General features: G+C 43.6%; 2 protein-coding genes across 6 annotated transcripts in view; one reads left to right on the forward strand and one right to left on the reverse strand.

Moving 5' to 3' along the window:
- Window positions 1-9,229, reverse strand: NDUFV3 (NADH:ubiquinone oxidoreductase subunit V3). 5 transcript variants are annotated; one of them, XM_075099155.1, is made up of 5 exons: window positions 8,919-9,227; window positions 8,558-8,654; window positions 6,491-6,617; window positions 4,166-5,140; window positions 1-284 (listed from the first exon to the last, which is right to left on the reverse strand). In XM_075099155.1, the coding sequence occupies exons 3-5, from the start codon at window positions 6,519-6,521 to the stop codon at window positions 118-120; spliced, it is 1,173 nt and encodes a 390-aa protein (XP_074955256.1). In that variant the 5' UTR covers window positions 6,522-6,617; window positions 8,558-8,654; window positions 8,919-9,227; the 3' UTR covers window positions 1-117. The 5 variants fall into 5 exon arrangements, with proteins under 5 accessions (XP_074955256.1, XP_074955277.1, XP_074955248.1 ...); XM_075099176.1 differs by lacking the exon at window positions 6,491-6,617 and having other exon boundaries at window positions 5,036-5,140; window positions 8,919-9,229; XM_075099147.1 differs by lacking the exon at window positions 6,491-6,617 and having other exon boundaries at window positions 8,919-9,229.
- The window catches only part of WDR4 (WDR4 tRNA N7-guanosine methyltransferase non-catalytic subunit), a 21,130-nt gene continuing 10,028 nt past the window's right edge, over window positions 9,098-20,199 (forward strand). Inside the window, exons 1-7 of the mRNA XM_075099197.1 lie at window positions 9,098-9,445; window positions 10,021-10,083; window positions 10,824-10,970; window positions 13,149-13,305; window positions 13,908-14,020; window positions 17,194-17,254; window positions 18,574-18,672. Of these exons, the coding sequence (XP_074955298.1) occupies window positions 9,321-9,445; window positions 10,021-10,083; window positions 10,824-10,970; window positions 13,149-13,305; window positions 13,908-14,020; window positions 17,194-17,254; window positions 18,574-18,672 (765 nt within the window). The 5' untranslated portion in view covers window positions 9,098-9,320. The remainder of the gene's footprint in view (window positions 9,446-10,020; window positions 10,084-10,823; window positions 10,971-13,148; window positions 13,306-13,907; window positions 14,021-17,193; window positions 17,255-18,573; window positions 18,673-20,199) is intronic.

Below are 20,199 nucleotides of genomic sequence, written 5' to 3' on the forward strand. Positions count from 1 at the left end.
TAAGTTATCATGCATTTATTTATTCTTTTTTAACTGATTTGTAATACAGAGGAAGCAACAGTGCTAAATAGAACAATTTATCATTCTTCCTGGGCATTTGTTTTAAATGTGGTTCTTTCAGTGCCTTGGTGATGGTCTTCCAGAGGACGGCTGAGGCTGCCTGAATTTTGAGAGAACCACCATAGAATCAACAAAGGTATAAATGTTATATTCATGATGCTGAAGGTTCTTGTAGGTAGAATTATCGAATTCTTCTGGAGCAGGCTCAGCAGCTGCTGTGGTCTCTGTGAAAACAAACAAGTGACTGGTGACTATAGGGATGCCACACCAGAGGGCACTATTCTTAATTACTGACCCAACCTTCATATACTGTCAGATCCCTCATCCAGTCAACATTAAGAAACAAACAAACAAGAAGTCAGTATCTACAACAAAAGGATCAGTTTACTAAGTTCTGCTGGTACCTTGTCTGACACTAAAGCAGCACATTAGTAAGAAGTAGGGGAACAGGAATCAGTACAAGTCATCTAATACAGCACAGGTTTTCAAATCCAAACTACCACCTAACGCTGGGGAACGACAGGGCAGAACATTTCATTTATATTTTGAAGACATATGTCTGCATTTCTGGGCTTTTTCATAGTTGCCTTGGTTTTGACTCCAGCCAGAACAGTAGGTGACATTCTTAGCAAGCCAGGAGAGGCAAAGCAGCAGTACAAATGATATATCATGTCAGACCACGAGATACAGCTATTAGAACTAATTTATGGACGGAATTTTTTCCATGGGGAGAAATGATGGAATTATTGAGATCGCCACAGTTCAATTTCAAATGCGATCATACTGAACAGTAATACATCAACAGCCTTTGATATAAATTTCCTTTCTTCTAAATATAATCTTCTGAACTTTGTATCAGTTCTTCTTCCTAAAAGGATAACCTAATGAAGTTATTCGGAACTCCTTACTTCATATTAAAGGCAACATTAATTCTTACACTTTTAGAATATTATGCAAATTTAGGCAGTACCATTTACATAAAAGGTTCCTGATTTTACAACCAAGGAAATTGCAAGAAATAAAGCTTTACTCCCAATATTAATTTGTTCTCATATACCCAGAGTTTTAACAATAGGAAAGACAGAAGTATAATCCAGCAAAAAGCTTCATCATACAAATTTGTATGTAGCGGTTTATGTTAGACGGTTGTATTATGAAAAGGAGCCTAATACGACCTACAATAACAGTACAAGAACTCAAGCAACTGAACACCAGAATTTCCCTTTGATTATAACGTAATTATTGCAATGTAATGCTATCAGTTTAAGAGCGCATATCTTGTAACTTTTAACAAGAATTGCTTATAAAATGCAACGTTTCATGTTGAGAAGCCGTGGTTTCAACGAAACAACACACACAACCTATGGAAGAAAAATATCCCTGTGCCTACTGCTCAGTTCACGCTGAGACAGTTCATAGGAGACAACACTAGAGATATGAAAGCCAGATGATGCTGTCTTTGCTGCAAATAGCCCCAAGGACAGGCAAGTGTAGGCAAGAGTACGTTCAACCTGCAAGAGACAGTTGTTCCAAATTAAGAGGCAGATGCTCAGGAAGAAAAGCAGATGGACTGTCATTTTTCCTGCCCAAACACACTGTACTTGGCTTCTCAAAGGAAAAATTTATCTCCAAGTTCACCCTCCCCATACTTCAGATTTCATCTACGCTTTCTCTCTTAAAGCGCAAGCATTTCACAGGATGTTCTTCTGAAATGAATCAGAGGTATATTTCTGAGTTACCATGCTACTGTTTTGTTACTTACTTAGCAGTTGAAGTCAGCATTTTTGCTGACTGCTTAGCAAGCCTGCTCTACAAAGTGGATGACATCACCTTAACATCCAGGTTTGTAATGGGAAAAATCGCTTTCACATCTTCAGTGTGCCTGCTGCAGTTTGCAGATGAACAAAAGAACACGGGAACAGGAGAGAAGTACAGATTACCGATGGCCTCAAAAGGAAGGGAGAAGAAGATACGCCTGGAGATACCAGTGACAGTGTTGAACACAGTTTAGCTATGTTTGACTCTTTGCTACCCCCTGGCACCCAAAGACATTTCACCAGCAGTCAAGGGGTATGAACCTGCCTGTACTAAGCCCCACCTCTCCTACACCCACTGAAGGAGAGTCCTCTAGCAGGGGCACAGCATGTACCCAACAGAAGCTTCCCTGCCGTCACAGCCTTACCACCTCCACAGAGCAAGAGGAGCTCAACAGCGAAAGTGCCATTTTCAGCAAAGCCGAGTCCTACCCAAAAGGGTTTTGCTGGTGTGGTGATGATGATGCATCTGAGGCACGGTGGTACTATTGACCCATCAATACAGATCTGCAGGAAAAGTTTGTCACATGGTCTTAACCTTATTCCAGAGGTATGCATCAGAGCAGGGGAGGCTGTTTCATAGATATTCAATGTGTCATAATCTTCACCTTGAACTATTAGCACATTTTAAGACCAAGTCCCCCCTTTCATACTTGAGGTTAACTGAACTCATTTTTGGGGTCTTCATAGCAGCTTCAAAGCGGAAACAAAAAATAATGCTTAAGCATCTAGAAGTCCACTGTGGAGGTCATGTGGTCCAACCTCAAATGCTCAAGCAGGGTCAGCTAAAGCCAGCTGCCCAGGACCACGTCCAGATGGCTTCTCAATGTCTCCAAGGATGGAAACTCTACCACCTCTCTGGGAAACCTGTGCCAGTGCTCAGCCATACTGACAGTGGAAAGAAAAAAAACAAAACAGTGTTTCTTGATGTTCAGGCAAAACACTATTTCAGGTTGTACCCACTGCCCTGTCACTGGGTACCAATGAAGAGAGTCTTACCTCTGTCTTCTTTGCACCCTCCCTTCAGGTATTTATATACATTGGCAAGATTCCTCCCTGAGCCTTCTCTTCCCTGGGCTGAACAGTCTCACCTCTCTCAGCCTGTCCTCACAGGAGAGATACTCCAGTCCATTCATCATTTTAGTGGCACTTTGCTGGATTCCCTCTAGTAGTTCCACTTCTCTCTTGTACTCGGGAGCCCACAAATGAACACAGCACTCCAGGTGCATCTCACCAGGGAAGGATCACCTCCCTCAGCCTGCTTGCAAAACTCCTCCTAACACAGCCCAGGCTATCCATCGGTGGTCTTTGCTGCAAGGACACATTGCTGTCTCATGTTCAACTTGCTGTCCATGTGGACCCCCAGGACCTTTTCTGCAAGGATATAACTTGGAAGGATATCAAAGCAGCTTTGCAATTATGCTGCTTTTACTTCCAAGTAGGCAAATTCTTTAATTCAAAGCAGCAACCACAAGGGTGGTCTTAAAAACTGTATGTTGCCTAAGTTGAAAGGCAAGAGTGGTAAGCCACCACAGATCAGGACAGAGTGGCATTTGCTACTGAAGTACACAGTGTGAGATCAGTAGGTAAGCTAACAGGACAGGTAGTAAATAAGAAGGGTAAGTTAAATAGGAAAGTACAGCTAGGAAGATGATTCCATGGTGCACGATGCTCTTTCCTAAAACATATCACTGTCTCCTCCCCAAATCACTACAAAAACTGGGTTGTAAGGTCAACCGTGTGCTACTTCAAAAGGACTTGCTTACAACGTACCAATCTCAGAATCAATAGCTATTTCTGGCATTACACTATGATATCTTAAGTCTAATGAAATCTGAAACGCTGCAAGATTTATAAAAAAAGGAAAAAGAAAGAAAGACAGCAGGATTTAAGCAAAAATCACATGACTTCAAATTTGGCTCAGGAGAAAGGCAGTTACCAAATCCTTCTGAGAAAAGAGAAGCGGGAAAATAAGTTTTGTCATATAAATCCAATGACTTTGCTCACAGTGTAAACAAACTTGTTTTCATTTTATAAGTACCTGGTTTATGAAACTATAAATACAGTGAAATGAAGACCACTTCCTTTCACAGCATAACTGGAAACTGAACATTACTGAGTGCTTATAACAATTAGCAACGAACAAGATTTTATTTTCCAGAAAGTCACTGTTACAGTTAGCTTCAGTAAAGATCAGAGAATCACAAACAGAGAAGATTTGGAAACCCTTTAAAAAAAGTTACACCCTAGCCCAGATGAATCAATACAGTTCAAACAATTTAAAGTTGTACCCTCTACTGTGCTGCTTCTTTCTCCAGCCTGGCCTCCTGCTTCCTGAACGGTCTCCTCCTTTGCTGTAGTCCCCATCACCAACATCGAGCTTTCAGAAGTCTCTTCTTTCAGTTTAGGAGCAGTTACTTCTTCTGCTTCTGATTCCTGTGCCCGCTTCACCTTTTTTTCTTCTTCTCTGGATATCAGTTTTTGCTTTCTGTCTTCCTGAGTCCCTGATGAAGCTTTCGGCCGAAGAGCTGCTACTTGGGTTCCAATGGACTTTTCCTCCAAATAATCAGATTTATGAGCAACACCAGTCAGGTCTCTGCTTTCAGACACCTGCGGTTCTAAGCCCAGCTTCTGCCGATCTGCTTCTTTAGGAGTTGACTTTACTTTGGGGTCTCTTGCTTTGGATTTTGATGTTTCATGGCCGACTGATGTTTTAGAAAATGCGACCTGCTTGATAGGAGACACATCAGTTTCTGTTTTGCATGGTTTCTTCTTAGCTACATATTCTTTGTGGGATTTCTGGGACAAGTTCTCTTTTGCCAGCATTGATGCCTTTACCGCTATGTTCTCAGAAGAGATGGAATCTCGTGTGGGAAACTCAACTTTGGTTTTAATGGCAACTTCTGAATCACCATCATTTTCTTCCTCAGAATCTGAGCTAGAATCTGAATCCGAGCTGGATGAAGACGAAGCTTCTTCCTCAACTAACTCTTTCCTCAAGCCTCCTTCTGTTGCAGGTGAAGCGAGGTTTTCCTCCTCAAGGGAGGAAACAACTGCTCGCTGAGGAAATGCAACCACAGTTTTTCTTGACATGAACATCCTCATGTCTTCAGCAGAAGGTTTTGAAGCTTCCTCAAGTTTAGTACTAGATATGCTCTCACCTTTGTTTGCAGATACTCGGAGAGAGCTAGAAGACAACATTTTAGGAAATTCAACTGGTGCCTTGATGGCTAGCAGCTTGGCGCTTCCCTGTGGTGCCACTACATCTAGGAAACGGCATAAAAAGGATTATCATCATTATATCCGACACCGCTGTTAATTAGTGATCTTAGTCATACAATTTTAACTTTCCGAGACAATCCGGTACAAAAAGCAAATTGAAAGAAGTTATACTAAATACAGGCATTATGAAGCAGAAAGTTTTAAGGCATTTTAAGTTAAGAAACTAGAGTTCTAGTTAGCATTTTGCAGTTTTCGCTGCTGCAGTACTAAAACTCACAAGTTAATGCCTTTTGCTCCTTGTTTTGCCAGACTCCTTGCATGAGCTGTTTTTCCTCTGTGCTTCAATTCTGCACCACTGAAAATGGTTTACAGACACCTTCTTATCTCAGATGAACGTTAAGATATCTTGTTAGCTAAGTTCTTCAAATTTGCTGCTACAGAGATAATATTTGTCTATGAACAAGCCAGCAAAGCAGAAGACAGAGTAAACAAACATAGCAATAGCCAGCCTCTTGCAGTAGTTATCTTCAAAGCAGTACGAAGGGGTGACTCCCAAGAGACAAAATAGCGGACTAAGAGATACCTGAGGCCATATATGAAAGTAAGTATTACTTGTTTGTGCGCCCATGTGACCTACAAACTGAATTGTGTCTAACACAGTTCAACATTATTTCACCAAGACCTTATCTTCTCCAGTCTTCACTGTCTCCACTTCCTATTTTTGGTTTGAGACCTCTTTGTAAAAAAAAAGTCTTAGATCTCCTAATGCTTTATTTTAGCCTGCCTTTATTTCTTCAACTTCAAGGATACTTTAATTAAGCTAAATTCTCCAGACAAGGAGCCAACAGTTGAAGAGAAAGCAGCAACTTTCAGCCCCTTTCAGAGAGTACCCTTGGATGCTTGTGCCAATTATATCCTCAAGAGGCTGATGAACAGCGAATACTGTTGCGGTTACAGAAAACAGGAGGACAAAGACGACTGGGAGCACATTAAGAAGTTGCATCACCACTGAAATTTGAATAGCAAAGCCAACTCCATTATAGTTGCACCACTTCCAACCACTGGTGTAATTTAACAGATTTCCAGTCTATTGTGCAGATTTATCTGCACAGTTTGGAAACCCAGATGTACAAGGCCATAAACTAGATGCAGTTTTCCCCCTTACTAGTGTTTTGCAATAATACCTGGTATGATCCAAGGAGTTACTATCATTACTTCTGAACAGAAGCAAGTCTTTAGCAATGTCCAAGTGAAAACATCACAGAAGAGACAGACACATGAAATTTAAAGCAAAATATTTAAGAAAGAAATACAGAGTTCTTAACATAAGTACAAATGAAAAGAAATATCAGTTCACTATACAGGTAATACTTTTGAATAATTCAGACACATACTTCTCTCTGCCAGATGGAAGGTGCAGGGCATGGAGGGAAGGCAGGGTGAAGTAGGATGGGCAGCCACCTTTGAAAGAAGCCTGAGTCCCTGCGCAGACTGACACAGCTGAACAGCAGCCTGCAGAAACTAATACGTGAGGAAACATCACTCAGGATTGAAGGGTTCTTCAAAGAAGCATATGGGGAGGCCAAAGGAACGCAAGAATGCCCAAAGGGATGACAGACAAGTGAAAGCTGAGCAAAAGCTGAAGAACTATTAATGTTAAGACATCCTAAGAGACCAAGAAGGCAGGTAACATTCAACTTGACCATCAACAGTAGGTGTTACTGGAAAAATACTTTAAAGAGTAATATTTGGATATGTGAAAAAGATGCACAATTCAATCATACAGCTTTTAATCATAAAGCCTAATAGAGCTGCTACAGACACTTTAATTAGGGTACTTCAGCTCTGTACCACCTGATCTGTACTTGCATCGCTTTGCCAAAAGAACAATACATCCAAATCAGTAACAAGAATATTATTCCCAGATGCATTCTAACTGATGCTCGTAACATCAGCATCATTATCGGAACGTGTTTAAAACATGTTCGCACTCAGAAAGGTGGCAGGCAGAAATTACAGGTCTATGCCCCATCGGTGACTTTGTAAGTAAACATGACATTTTTATCAAAGCAAAGAAAATTCGCACACTCTGTTCCAGCTAGAATCTGAGAAAGACATCTGCATCCTATACACCTCAACTAACTGTAACCATTTGCAGGGGAAGTAGCTGGCTGAAAGAGGTCTCCTGACACCTTCTGAAATCAGAGCTGCAGGACAACAAATCTAGAAACTGATTCTAAAGTACACCTCAAATACGCTTAATGCAAAAAGAAAATTATAATAAAAAGCCACTTGTTGTTCAATCAAGCTTATATCAATCTATGCAGCAAAGGCTTTCTAAAGCCAGAAACGTGCATTCAGCTACTCTTTCAGTGATCTTTTCAACAGCTGTCAACAAGCCTGATCACTCCTACATATGGTCCCATGGAACTTTACTGTAAAAGCACCATTTGGGATGGGAATCCTACTCACTGAATCACAGTGAGCCTCTATTTACAACCAGCATTTTGCACAAGATATCCCTTTTTGAAACCTGTATTCACGTTTTGACTTTGGTCAGGGACAGAAAGGGTTCAAATACTTCTCAATGTTGAATGCACTGCAGCACCCAAACCCAGGCCCACGTACTGGCTTGCCTGCAAACCTATGGGGCAAGAAGCATTATAACTAAATTTAACACAAAAAGGCCGTGGTAGTTTTCTGCAGCTTCTCAACACTGTTGCTTGGAGCAGGTATTTGGATTTTGCATCTTTCTCTCTTTCTGTAAAATGGGATGCTTTTTGACCCTCATAATCCATACATTTCAAAAGACAAGGGGGAACATCTGAAGTTCAAACACACATTTTGCACCTCATTAAAAAAACAGTAATTTGCTACACTCATTTCCATCAAATTTCAGGCAATTTGCAAAGCTTCTTTAAATTAAGGCAAATGTAACAATAGGTCTCCTTAGGTCTGGTCAAGCATCATGGCAGCTAACACGTTAAGGTGAAGGTCAACAGGAAAGAAGCGCCAAGCTCGTAGCACGGCCTATGAATATAAAGGTATCCCACACAAACCCGCTCCTACCAAACCTTTACTTTTAGTTTTCTTACTACGCAGGACACTTGGGCAGAAATCCTTATTCACATGGTGATGACCTTTCACTTTCTTGGCTTATGTAGCAGCTGTTCAGAGATGCGGCCACGAGCATTTCTAAGCTCTTCTTGCCTACTTAATGACAACCAGAGGGACTTGAACTTCAGACGGGAGCTCCCCGGTCCGACGGGCAGGTAAACTTTTACAGTCTGGGTGCCACCGCAGGGTGCACACACCTCCCCGGGGCTGGCAGGCTGCAGGGGAAGGCAGTCAGCAACCCTGCTGGTTTAGCAGCAGAAAAGGAGGCTCTCCAACCAGCCGCTGCACCCTCGCTTGCTTTTACTTACACCCCACCACCTCTCAGGACGAAACAAGCATCTTACTCGTAGGCGGCGTCGCCATCCCGGAGCCCACCGGCCTGCTGCAGAGCGCCGCGGAGGGGGCCGCCCCTCGCAGCCCCCGGGCCTCCAGCTGCAACACCTGCAAGGCACGGTATAAAACAAATGAACGAGGAGGGACAAAAATGATCTCCGGGGTGACAGGGACACGCGTGGGGCGGGGGGGGAGGCGTCCCCGCGGTGCCCACGGCGCATGCGCAATTTCCCTCTCCCGGGCCCGGTACGCAGGTGCCAGCCGCGGCCGGTACCCGCGCACCGGGCCCGGGATAAAGCAAGCGACCGGCCGGCTCGATGTGCTCCTCCCTGCCCCCCTCACCCCGCATCCGGCGCCTACCCTACTGCTTACCTGACGGGTCGCTGCTCGGCCGCAGCCCAGCAAGGAGGCAGCCGCCATCTTAGCGAGGACCCTGCGGGCGCAGCACGAACTCCGGGGCAGATCCGGGTCCTGCCGGCGGGCGGGGCTTAAGCCAGGAGGCACCGCCCCATCTCGGTGGCAGGCTCCGCCTCCTCCCGGTGGCAGGACCCGCCCCCTCCCGGTGACAGCCTCCGCTACGGGAGCGGCGGGTAGTTACTTGTCGCCGGGGGCCCGCCGCCGCGACCCGCACCGGGACAGGCGCTCCCTCGCAGGGGTGGCCACCACGACCTCCCCCGCCGCGCAGGCGCGGCACAGCCCCTTTGTCGTCATTGCCTCGCATAGTGACGCCGGTACGCTGCGCCCGCCCTGGCGCGCACGTGGCGGTGTTGACGCATGGAGGGCGACGGCGGCGGCGGGGGTCGCAGGCCCGGTCCCGGGCCGGCTCTGGCGCTCCGCGGGGCGCTGATGGCCGCCAGCGGCGGCGGCCGGCTCCTGGCGGCGCGGTACAGGGAAGCCGGGTCAGTGGCGGGCGGGGCGGCGGCGGGGTTGGGGCCTGCTCCGCTGGCGGCGGCGGCGGCGGGCTGGGGCGGGCGGGCCGGGCATCCCGGCGGTCCCGGCGATCCCGGCGGCGGGGGCCGCCCCGGCGGGGCTGGCTGCGCGTCCCCTGCGGCTGCCGGGCGGGGTTGGGGGAGGCCCGGCCGGCTTCTACCTTCCGGGAGGGTCTTGCCCAGTTTTCCGGCACGGTTATGCACCACGAGGTGCACGTCACAATGGGGGAAATGCTAGTGACAAATATGTCAAGCCTGACAAAAAAGTCAAATATCACGGTTACTTTGCCAATGGGCTACGATTTCCTTTTCTTTTTGTCTTTTCTTTTTTTTGGCGTATGTGTACGGTCCGAGGTTTTAAACTTCCACTGCGTCTGTAGCGCTTTGGGACCCCATTTCACAAGGGTATTGGTGGCTCGAGGTAGGGCTCAGTTGCACAAATAACCGCGGAATAATAGCATCTTACCAAAGAGTTGAGTCTCTTCATAGCTAAGGTCATGGTTGTTCTAGTTCCAGTGGTTTCAGTCTGTTGATTTTATTTCCAGTGATGATAGTCTCTTCGTGTATGATTGTGTCAGCGTGGAGAAGACGACCTCGGGAAATAAAGGGTGAGAAAATCTGCTTGGGCAATCTGCTGTTTTCCTAGAGGGTGCATCTCCTCCTGAGGTTATGTGGCAGAGAAGATCATAAAAGAAAGTCACGGGATGACTGCTTGAGCAGGTGATGGCTAGGTTGTTTTTGTTAACCCTGATGGATATGTATGTATGTATTTTTTTGTTTGTTTCATCCTGGAGGGGATACTGTACACCTGTTTTTTTTTTTTAGAGAAACACTAGCAGTATAATCAATGATTCTGTATGAGTCTTCTCAGACAAGACATTTAAAGAAAAATGCTGCAGTTTTTTATTAGACTGTCTAAGACAGAAAAAAAATACTGTACCCCAGTAATATAACTCCTCCTTCAGGTCTATTCTCTAAGTCATGAGATTTCAAAACACGAAAAAGTCTTTTTCTTAGTTTAGTTCAGCCACTGGGCATTGTTTTACCTGTAGCCAGTTTTATTCTTTTCCCCTAAATTTGTATCAAGGTCTGCTAGCACAAACCCTAGCGGTCCTTTTTTTAAGCAGGTAATGATACAGGCTTAGACCTTATATCAGTTTCCCTTTTCTTGACTTTTTCCTTTGCATTAATGTTCAAGTTGGCTCGACATTTTAAGCAGAAATAAAACTTTTAGCATTGTACCTTGTTCTTCATGCTCTTTCTTGGTGGCATGAGAGCAACCTTCTCTTCTTAAGGATTTCAGTAACTCTCAGGTTGTGAAATGTTGTTCCCCTTCTCTCTATATTAGGCAGGATGGAAGGCTGACAGATAAAGGAAGTGATGACATCCTAGCTTTTGCCTTCTCCCCATCAGGAGATTATTTTGCCTTGACGGATAACAGCAAACGTCTGATTCTGTTCCATACGAAGGCCTCCTGGGAATGTGTTAGCATCAGGTAAAGAAGCAGGATGTTGCTTTGTTATGGAGTTATGGCTGATTAATTTAGAGTTATAAAATAGTAGTACTTAGGATGTTGCTATTTGTTATCACTAAGCTTCTTTTTTTTTCCCTTGTACTTGCTCAAACAAATTTAATGATCTTGGGAATTCAAACATCTTTGTCAAGAAGTGGTGTGCGGCATGCCCCACACCAAGAACGGGAGTGCAGATGTTTATATCATTGGTCAAGAAAAGGCTAATCTCTTCTTTTATTCCAAAAAAATAGTATTTGCATCGTTAAGAACTGAAACTTTTCCCGCTCCTAGTGAACAGTAAGGTAGGGCTTGTAAGAGCAATACTGAGCAGTTCAGTGAGTGTACTGTCTGTTTCTGTTGATTTGGAGGAGAAGATGATGTGGGGAGTTTGTGAACTCTCTCCAAAGTATATCTTTAGAGATGCTGCCAACTGTCTCTTCTGTAGTACAGTCCTCTAGAGAAAACAGTCTGTAGCTGTCCACCAGAGGTCCTCCAGTTACAAGTTTTCTGCTGCTGCTTGTGACAATTGTCTGTAAAAAAGAGGACCATGAAGGACTTCCTGAGAAAGTACCTCAGCATGTGACGTCTCTGCTTCTGGGGGTCTCTGACAAATGTGTGGCCCTGGTTGCAAAAGAAAATGGAGTTTCTGTCAGCTTGGCTGTGAGTGTAGGGTACATGATGGACCTTTGGTGGGTTAACCAATGTTGTAGTGAGTAAGTATTCACTGACAAGACCAGAAATGGCAAATTCTGTTCATTCTGCGTTCTGTTTTCCCTGCTGCCCTGCCCTGTATGTCTTGCCCGTAGTATGCCATTGAATAATTGTTTGATATTTCAGTTTTCTGCTAAAAGATCAACTAGGGCCACAGCTGGAAATTTTTGGAATGTCACTACCTCCTATTTGGAAACGGGGAATACAGGCAAAAGGGTCTCTGCGTGAAAAAAAGAATGCCAAAGCTGAGCTGTGCAACTGGCGTCAGTGTTTTGTGGCAAGCTGTATAAAAGCTTTCATGTGGTGCTAGCTTTTGTAGTCAGCTCATTTCAGACAATGCGAACTTTTGAATCTTGTGTTTAAGATCAAAGGCTGTACAATGAACTTGGAGCAAGACTTTTTCTTGTTGGCAAGGTAGCCTGTTTTGAAACTGCTGGCTGAGCCTGCAGTGTGTTAGTAGGCTTTCTTGTCCTATACGTTTCCTGTTGTTACGGTGTTCCTTTAAACAGTCACTAAAAAGTATTAGAGTTTGTTTTCCTACCTGAAGTACAGTATATTGTTCTTTTGCCTCCAGACAGTCACTGAATTTCAGAGTAGGCAAATAGAAATGTCCGTTCCCTATGGTGTCCACAGTCTTATGTTACCACACAGCACATAATGGGGTTTGGAAAAGAGGTTTTATGAGAAGAAAAATTAACAGTAATAACAATAGCTGTTAAGTTGCAGAAGCATTGTCCAGACTAAGTGATTAAACCTTTTTTAAAAACGTGTTTTCTTACATATATTGTCCTTACATTTACCTGAAAAGTTCTAAGAAAACCATTACCTGCTACAATGGCAACTGGGACTGTAAGATACTGGCAGATGGTAAGGCAAAGTTAGAGTTCAAGTTCAGGGCTTTGCCTGGACAAGGTACCCTGAGATGCGGCCCTCTGACTCTGGATGTGAGGAGGAAGAGTCCTCAGGGCTCACAAGGAAGCGCTTCCTTTTACAGTATGAAGTGACAACCGGAGAAGTTGTTTCAACACAGTTTTCAGATGTGTTGCTACAAAGGACTTTTGCTAGGAGAACTCCTACCTGGTCTTCTCTTTTCTATGTGTTTAACTTGCATGTTTATTATGGAGAGTGCAAGAAAGTCTACCAGCTTTCTTTAGAGTACTGGCAGGCTGCCTAGGGAAAATGCTTAGTTGAGACAGTACCTAAGCAAAAAGCAGGCATGCAGCTTTAATGGTCTCCTTTTTTTCTCCCACCCCCACAGGTGTTTGCTATTGCATAGGTTAGTCATTTAATAGGTCTCAAAAGTGCTATTTTGGCCCCATACCCTCCCTTAACAGAGTGTTGCATCTGAGAGCTTTTTGTCCAGTCTCTTGGTCTGTTTAGCTGGGTCCAAATTGAGACTTGCTGAAGCTGCCATCGAGGGCTGTTCAAATTGTGCCATTTTTCTTTCAGGTCCGTGAACAGGAGATGTACTGCCCTGGTTATTACAGCTGCGGAAGATAAGATCCTGGTTGCAGACAAGTCTGGTGATGTCTATTCTTACTCAATAACAGAACCCCAAGCAGATGGAAAACTTGAGTTGGGTCACTTGTCTCTGGTATTGGATGTGGTAAGTATGTGCCTCCGTGTAGATAGCATACAAACCTGCATTCCTGCTTGTGTTTGGGTCTTTCATTGTTGCTCTTTCCCAGATTTGGGAGTTCTTTTTTTTTTTATAAATGAAATACATGGTTTGGATTTCTTCTTGCTGAGTTTGCATCTGCATAGTTTGGTAAGGAAACAACCTTACCAAAGGGCTGTCTGTTCTGGGAGTGTGAATATCCCAGAAGTCTTCATGTTACAGTCACAGAAGACTTAGTGATGAAATGTACATGGGAATTCACCCAGTCTGTCATGTCATTTGAGCTCTTCAGTGTAGTAAGTTTCTGTCTTTTTAAGATGCAGTGGGCCTTCCATCTGTACTGTTGGAGCTCAGTGGCTTTCACTGGACCCAGTAGTCAGTGCTGCTTGTCTTAGTGAGCGAGAAAGTTACTGTCATAAAGATTTATGCTTCCATTGTCAGTGGAAAAGTGTGGCTTACTGTTTGCACCTGCCATTCAGAGTCAGGAGAAACAGATAGTTTACTACTTACCTTTTTTCTCCTGGTTAGGAAGAATTATATTAAAACAAGCATTGAACTACTGGGCACCAAACCTCTCCCTTTATCAACAGGTGCTGAGTCCTGATGACCGGTATATCCTAACTGCAGACAGAGATGAGAAGATCAGAGTCAGCCTGGCAAAGGCTCCTTATAGTATTGTATCCTACTGTCTGGGACACAAAGAGTAAGTTCATTGTGTGCAAAAGTTATTGTGTGCAGCTCTTCACTGTGCCCCAGTGGACAAAATAATTGTCTCCTCAAATCATATTAAACGAAAGCTGTGTTAGAGTCATAGAATGGTCTGGGTCAGAAGAGACCTTTAAAGGTCACCTAGTCCAACACCCCTGCAGTGAGCAGGGACATCTTCAACTAGATCAGGTTGCTCAGAGCCCTGTCCAACCTGTTCTTGAATGTTTCCTGGGATGGGGCATCTACCACCTCTCTGGGCAACCTGTTCCACTGTTTCACCACCCTCATCATGAAAAAAAAGTCTTCATATCTACTCTAAATCTACCCATTTTTAGTTTAAAACCATTACCCCTTGTTTTTTTGCAACAGGCCGTATTAAAGAGTCTATTCCCATCTTTATTATAATCCCCTTTTATATATCTAAAGGCTGCAATAAGGTCTCCCTGGAGCCTTTTCTTCTCCAGACTGAACAATCCCAACTCTCTCAGCCTTTCTTCACAGGAGAGGTGCTCCAGCCCTGTGATCACTTTTGTGGCCCTCCTCTGGACCCACTCCAACAGGTCCTTGTCTTTCCTGTGCTGAGGGCTCCAGAGCTGGACACAGCACTCCAGGTGGGGTCTCAGCAGAGCTGAGTAGAGGGGCAGAATCACCTCCCTTGACCTGCTGGCCACAAGAGACTCCAGAGCCTGGTGATTGTTAGTTCAGGATGGAACCTACCTTAGTCTTAGCGAGGGAAGTCTTAGGAAGTCTTTGTCGTTTGAACAGATATTAATCTAATGGCATTTCAATACAGAGCTCAGACTTGGATGTTCTGTGGTAATACAGAAAGTCCTGGCTGTATCAGTAGGAAGGACGGAGCAGTCTTTCTGCCCGGACACTAGACTGCAGTGAGCTAGAGGCTGCAGAATGGTCCCATAAAATAGATGCAAGGAATCACACTTCTTAATGTAGTTACTTGGCCTTTCTAGTAGCTGAGAAAAGGGACTTGGTGTTTTCTTTAGGTTGTTTCTATTGCTATGGGTAAGAACACTTAGGCAAGTAGAAAGGTCCGTGGAAGGTGGATTGTAAGGGTTATCCCTGTAGAAAGATGATGTGTTTCTGTGGTACTAAGCCTAGTAAAATGCAGGGTTCACTCTGCATAAAAACAGGAAGGATGATTTTCCCTTCTTTTCCTTTCTCCTCCATCCTGAAGTGAAGGTCCTTCTAATTACAGTGATCTGAAGAGTGGAAGGCAGCAAAGCAACCTGCTAGCTATACTGATGATTCAGATGTGCTCTGGCTTGCTAGGAGACCAGTATTTCTTTTGGTATAGGAATAGGGGTTGTCTTCTAGCCAGATTAAGAGGACTTCCTTTTCAGCCTACCAAAGGGACTGTACTCTCCCTTTTCTTCTCAGTAGTCGTTTTCCCATGAAGAAGCCTCAAAGGGCAAACAGACTTTTAAAAGACTTCTCCCTCTACACTTTGCTGCTTAAAATGTCTATCACTTGTGGTATTTTCCAAGTCTTTGCCTTCCACCTCTATGTGGTTTTGTGGGCTTTTGGAGGTTTGTTGTTGTCTTTGGTTGTTAGGGTTTTTGAGTAGGGTAGGGGGGTGGGGGTAGGGGGTTGTGCAAGTTTTTTTTTGTGTGTGTGGCCATTGCTACATTTTTTAAGTCCTTGGTGACAAGGTAGCAGAGAAGATGTGACCCTACATAGGGCAGAGAATGTACGTCATTCTGCAGGTCTGGCGCCGAATTAGTTACTTGGGGATAGCAACACTCTTCCAGTCATGCTCTTCCATAACATGATGCAACATGGTGCAGTCAACTCACTATATCAGAAACAAGAGTTGAAGAAAGACGGTGTGACTGGGAAACTTGAGATACGGGTAGCACCCCATTTAAACTTGCCCACCAAGGTGTTTTAATAGAGCATTTAGGACACAGATTAATTTGTAGTGTCAGTCTGATTTTAATAACATCATTTGGTAGTCTAACCCTTGTAGAATTGGCATAGTATAAAAAGCAAGAGAATACTCGTGTTAAAGATCTAAGTAGTCTTTGATCAGGTCAGCTTCTATATCATATTTAGAGCCATGCCTGATGTTTCCACCTACTGTGTACATAGTTGTACTTTCTAATGTATAGTGCTTGATGGTCAGAAAGATGTGTTTAAAAGGGGGGCTGTTGTGTCTGCACAAAGAGTTCATTAGTGTCTGCAGAGTGGAAAGGCACTTAGTGTAGATTGATTCAAATATGTTTAAAAATTCAACATTTAAATTAGGAATTAATAAGCAAAGGATTACATAAAGCAGCTATAGGTGTTATTTCGTTTCATGCTCCTGGATTGTCTCCTTTCAATGGGGTGCATGGTGATTCTTGCTGGATCTATTATGCCTGCGTGCAGCTGCCATTGCTGCGTTGTCATGAAAGTTTGTATTACAGTGGCCAGATATCTTCCTTCTATTTTTTTTCCCTTTCTTTTTTTAATGGCCTTAAAACTATGCCCTTTTTCAAAAGCAAGACTGTCCCACTCAGGTAATGTTCTGCCCAGGTCACTACGTTTTAAGTTGCTGAGCTCTAAGATAATAGTGAATTCCAGAAGGTCAGGTCCTCGTTACTCAGCAAAGACAAGTCATGGTAGACACAGCGGTATTACGTACTTCTGAAAAACAAGGTTTCTGAATGTAGACACTGGTGGTAAATTGCCACATGCGTGTTTTAAAGTTTTGTAAAGATTGCTTTTGAATGATCCCCAACTGTGATGGGAGAGAGGTGGTACTCTGAAAGTTGAGTCAACACTGTTGTTGTGTTTTAAAAGTATCTGTTGATTCGTGTTTTTAATGTGTCCCATGAATTGAGAAAGGGGAACATGCTGCCTGAGTAAATTTGTCTCCATTGGCTTTTTTTGGACTAAATGGCAATGTTCTCAGTTGGGAGGAAGTCAGCAGAATTCCTTGAGTGCAGATGGGGAAATATTTTTTTTTCTATTAAGTAGGAAGTCAGTAGTTTGTGTAGTATCTGTTAAGTACTGTAGCCCTATTTTTCCTTCCTCCTAATTAGCTTGATGTGGAAAGTATGTTTGTTTATTTTAAGATTCTCTTTAAAATTGGTGTTTTCTCTTACTGTGTGTGTTTAAAGACCAGAGTGTCATGCAAGAGAGTTCAACTTTTGACTACTTTTCCTTTAGGTTTGTAAGCAAAATACTTGTAATACCCAACTATCCTGATCTGCTGGTGTCAGCTTCTGGGGTATGTATTGCAATTTTTTCAAAAAAAGGTTGGGTTTTTTTGAAATGTAGACTTCAAAACCATCATTTTCTTGTGTTTCTCCCAAGTTCCTTGGGATACTTGGAATAATCTCTCATGGTTTATAGCATGCCCGCTCTATCCCTCCTTCCCCCTCTTTCTCATTTTCCTGTTCAATGTTCAGCCATTCTATTGCTAGATCATGTAAGAGCCGTTTACTGTGTTTATAGCAAGGCTAGCGTCTTATTAAGATCTTTGGGACGACAAAATCACGAAGTCCTCAGTATTTCTTCATCATTAACTCTTGCTTTGGAGCACAGACAAACTTTAATCATTGGGCTATTAAACAACTTTGAAGCGAATGGGTATTATGCCAGCCTGCCATGATAATGAGCGTCTTGAGAATGAATGGCCTTAGAATCACAGATTTTTTTTAGAGCTTTTAAGGTGAGAAAATTGTTCCCTCTATACCCTCCCACTTGCTTTTCCCCTGTGAGACTGAATTATGTCCTTGTCTGTGTGTCCTCATAATACGTCCAAGGCATGTTGTATAGAGGTTGCAGTGCAGTGCTACACACCGTGTAGTGAGTGTGCCTACCTTTCCCTTCACCCAGCCCTTTTCTTAAATGGATGGCATCCTGCTGTCACGCCAGTCCTGTCTGAGTGAGTAGATGGAGTTGATCTAAAAGAAGGGAAACAATATTCTTTGTTTCCCAGGCTACACTGCATAGGAAACAAATAATGTTTTCTGTGGAGATCGTAGTAATTCTTAGCATTTTGTTTCAGCTGCTGCTCCTTTTGTTTCCCTAAGGCTCTTGCCTCTTGTTCCTCTAATTCTTCAAGCCACTCTAGGGTCAGTGCTGTGTGCAGCTGTATTTCATTCTTAGCAAACGCTCTTTGATGACTCTGTTTTTCCAGGGAGGTGTTTAGCTTCTCTCCAGGAGGATACTAGATCAAATGAGAATTTGGGTGATAACATGAGGAAGGGTGGAGAAGGGCAACCTGAAACAATTGCCATTAAAATGCTGAGCACGTGTATTACTGTGTATTTGAGACAGACTTGAAATGCACTCCTCCAGCTACCCAATTTCCACTTCAAAAGGAGAATTAGAGTTAGCATGATTGAATAATTTAGAATGGAGGGGAAAAATTATGTTAATTAAAATGCTTTATCTGCAATTTGAGGTCTTAACTAAGTGACTATTTAGCAGCTTCTGTGGGAAGCTCTTCAGGGAAATAGGGCTTAGCTGAAGGCTGTGAGTGGCCTCTCTTTGCCTGAGATGCTGTTAGTAATAGACTTGTGTCCGCTTCTATCTGTCCAGGACTCAACTCTGAGACTCTGGAAGTACAAAAGCGGGGAAGAAGTGTACTGCTGTCATCTAAGTAGCATCTGTGGGACTGAGACAAATAAAACTGACCAGGTATGCCCATGTGTGTTACTGCTTTTGCTATCTTCCTGATCCTTGTGACTCCCAAATGTGTGTGTTTGCATTTTGTTAGGAGTGCCCCCCTTCTGTTGGTGGGTTTGGAAGTTATGTGAGACCCAGAAACTTGTTACAGTAGTCTGGGATTTCAGGAAAGGAAGGAAGTCCCTGAAATCCATTTGTGTCTCTTGTGTGAATTTCTAAAAAATGCAATTGGTGACCAAAAGAAGCTGTTTGTAATTCTTCCCAAATAAAAGTTCTGCACACTGGACAAAGCCTTCGTTTTAAAATTTCTCAAAAACACAGGTGCCCTAGTCTCTTCACCAGAAAAGACCTTGTAACACTGGAAAGACCTAAAAATTCACCCATTTTTAAAAAAATACTTAGAATTTCAAGTGTTAAAGTTGCAATTTATCTGAGCAAAAAGAAGCTTTGTAACATTTGTAACCAGTCACCTGCAGTAATACTGCCCTGTAGAGTCAAAACACTGCGCTTGTTCCTTTGGGTTGTTCTGAAGCTGGGCAGTGTCCAAAATTAAAATGTATGAGTCCTACATTAAAACTGAATGCCCCAGGAGCTCTCCTTAGCTTGCAGCCTGTACATGAGTGGTATCATATGTGTGCATTTGGGGTGCTACTGTGATTTAGGATGCTAATCTGATGCGAGCAGTGGTTCTGGTAGTACTTGATCTCTGGTTTTGTTCTTTCTTGTCACATGAATCAGCGTACGACCCATTAGCAGTAGAACAGCACTCGTTCTTGTCCCTGCTGTGTATTTCATATTAAGCCAGCTGCTAATCTGTTGGGTTGTTTAAGAGTTGTCCTGCTGGGTGTGTTCTTCATGTGAATCTCTAAAACCACTTCTTTCTCTGAAGACCACAGTTGTCTCCCAGTTGTTAAGTGACTGGGAAGCCTGTAGTCATGCATGGCTCTTGAGGCAAATCCACTGCGGAATTCATAGCCAGGCTGAAACTGTATTGAAATCTTTCCTCCCTTGTGTTTTGTGTGGTTTTGGTTAGTCCAAGTGTGGTGTGCTCAGCTTCTCTCAGCAGGTGCCGTTCCTGGGGATCTATCAGAGATTCTTTGCTGTCTGTGTAGGTCTGGCCTGATCTTTTTAGTGGGATTCCCAGTTACTGAACTGGGAGCAACATCCACGGAAGGACCAAGCTCCTAGGGACAGACCTGGCAACTGAAGGTTTTTTTCTGTGCAGAAGACATCAGCAAGTTGTTCTTTGTGTTGGCATAATAACATGCAACTTTGTGTCTGTAAATAAACCCAGGAAGGCAGCCACTTCCATCACAGCATTCAAAGCTTAGATACTGGAAATCTTGGTTTTGGCCTGCAGTTCCTCTTAGCAGGAGTTCAGGGTGGTATCTATATGGACAATTTAACCTGCTCCTGACCCTGAAAGTATACTTTAAAGCACACCTGAGACAGAGACCTCTTGTACACATTCACAAGGTATCTGGCTCATTTCATCTTGAGTCCAGTGCTTGAAGTCTTTGAGGTAGCTACTTCTGGGTT

This window comes from Phalacrocorax aristotelis, chromosome 1, assembly GCF_949628215.1.
Source record: "Phalacrocorax aristotelis chromosome 1, bGulAri2.1, whole genome shotgun sequence".
NCBI lineage: Eukaryota > Metazoa > Chordata > Aves > Suliformes > Phalacrocoracidae > Phalacrocorax > Phalacrocorax aristotelis.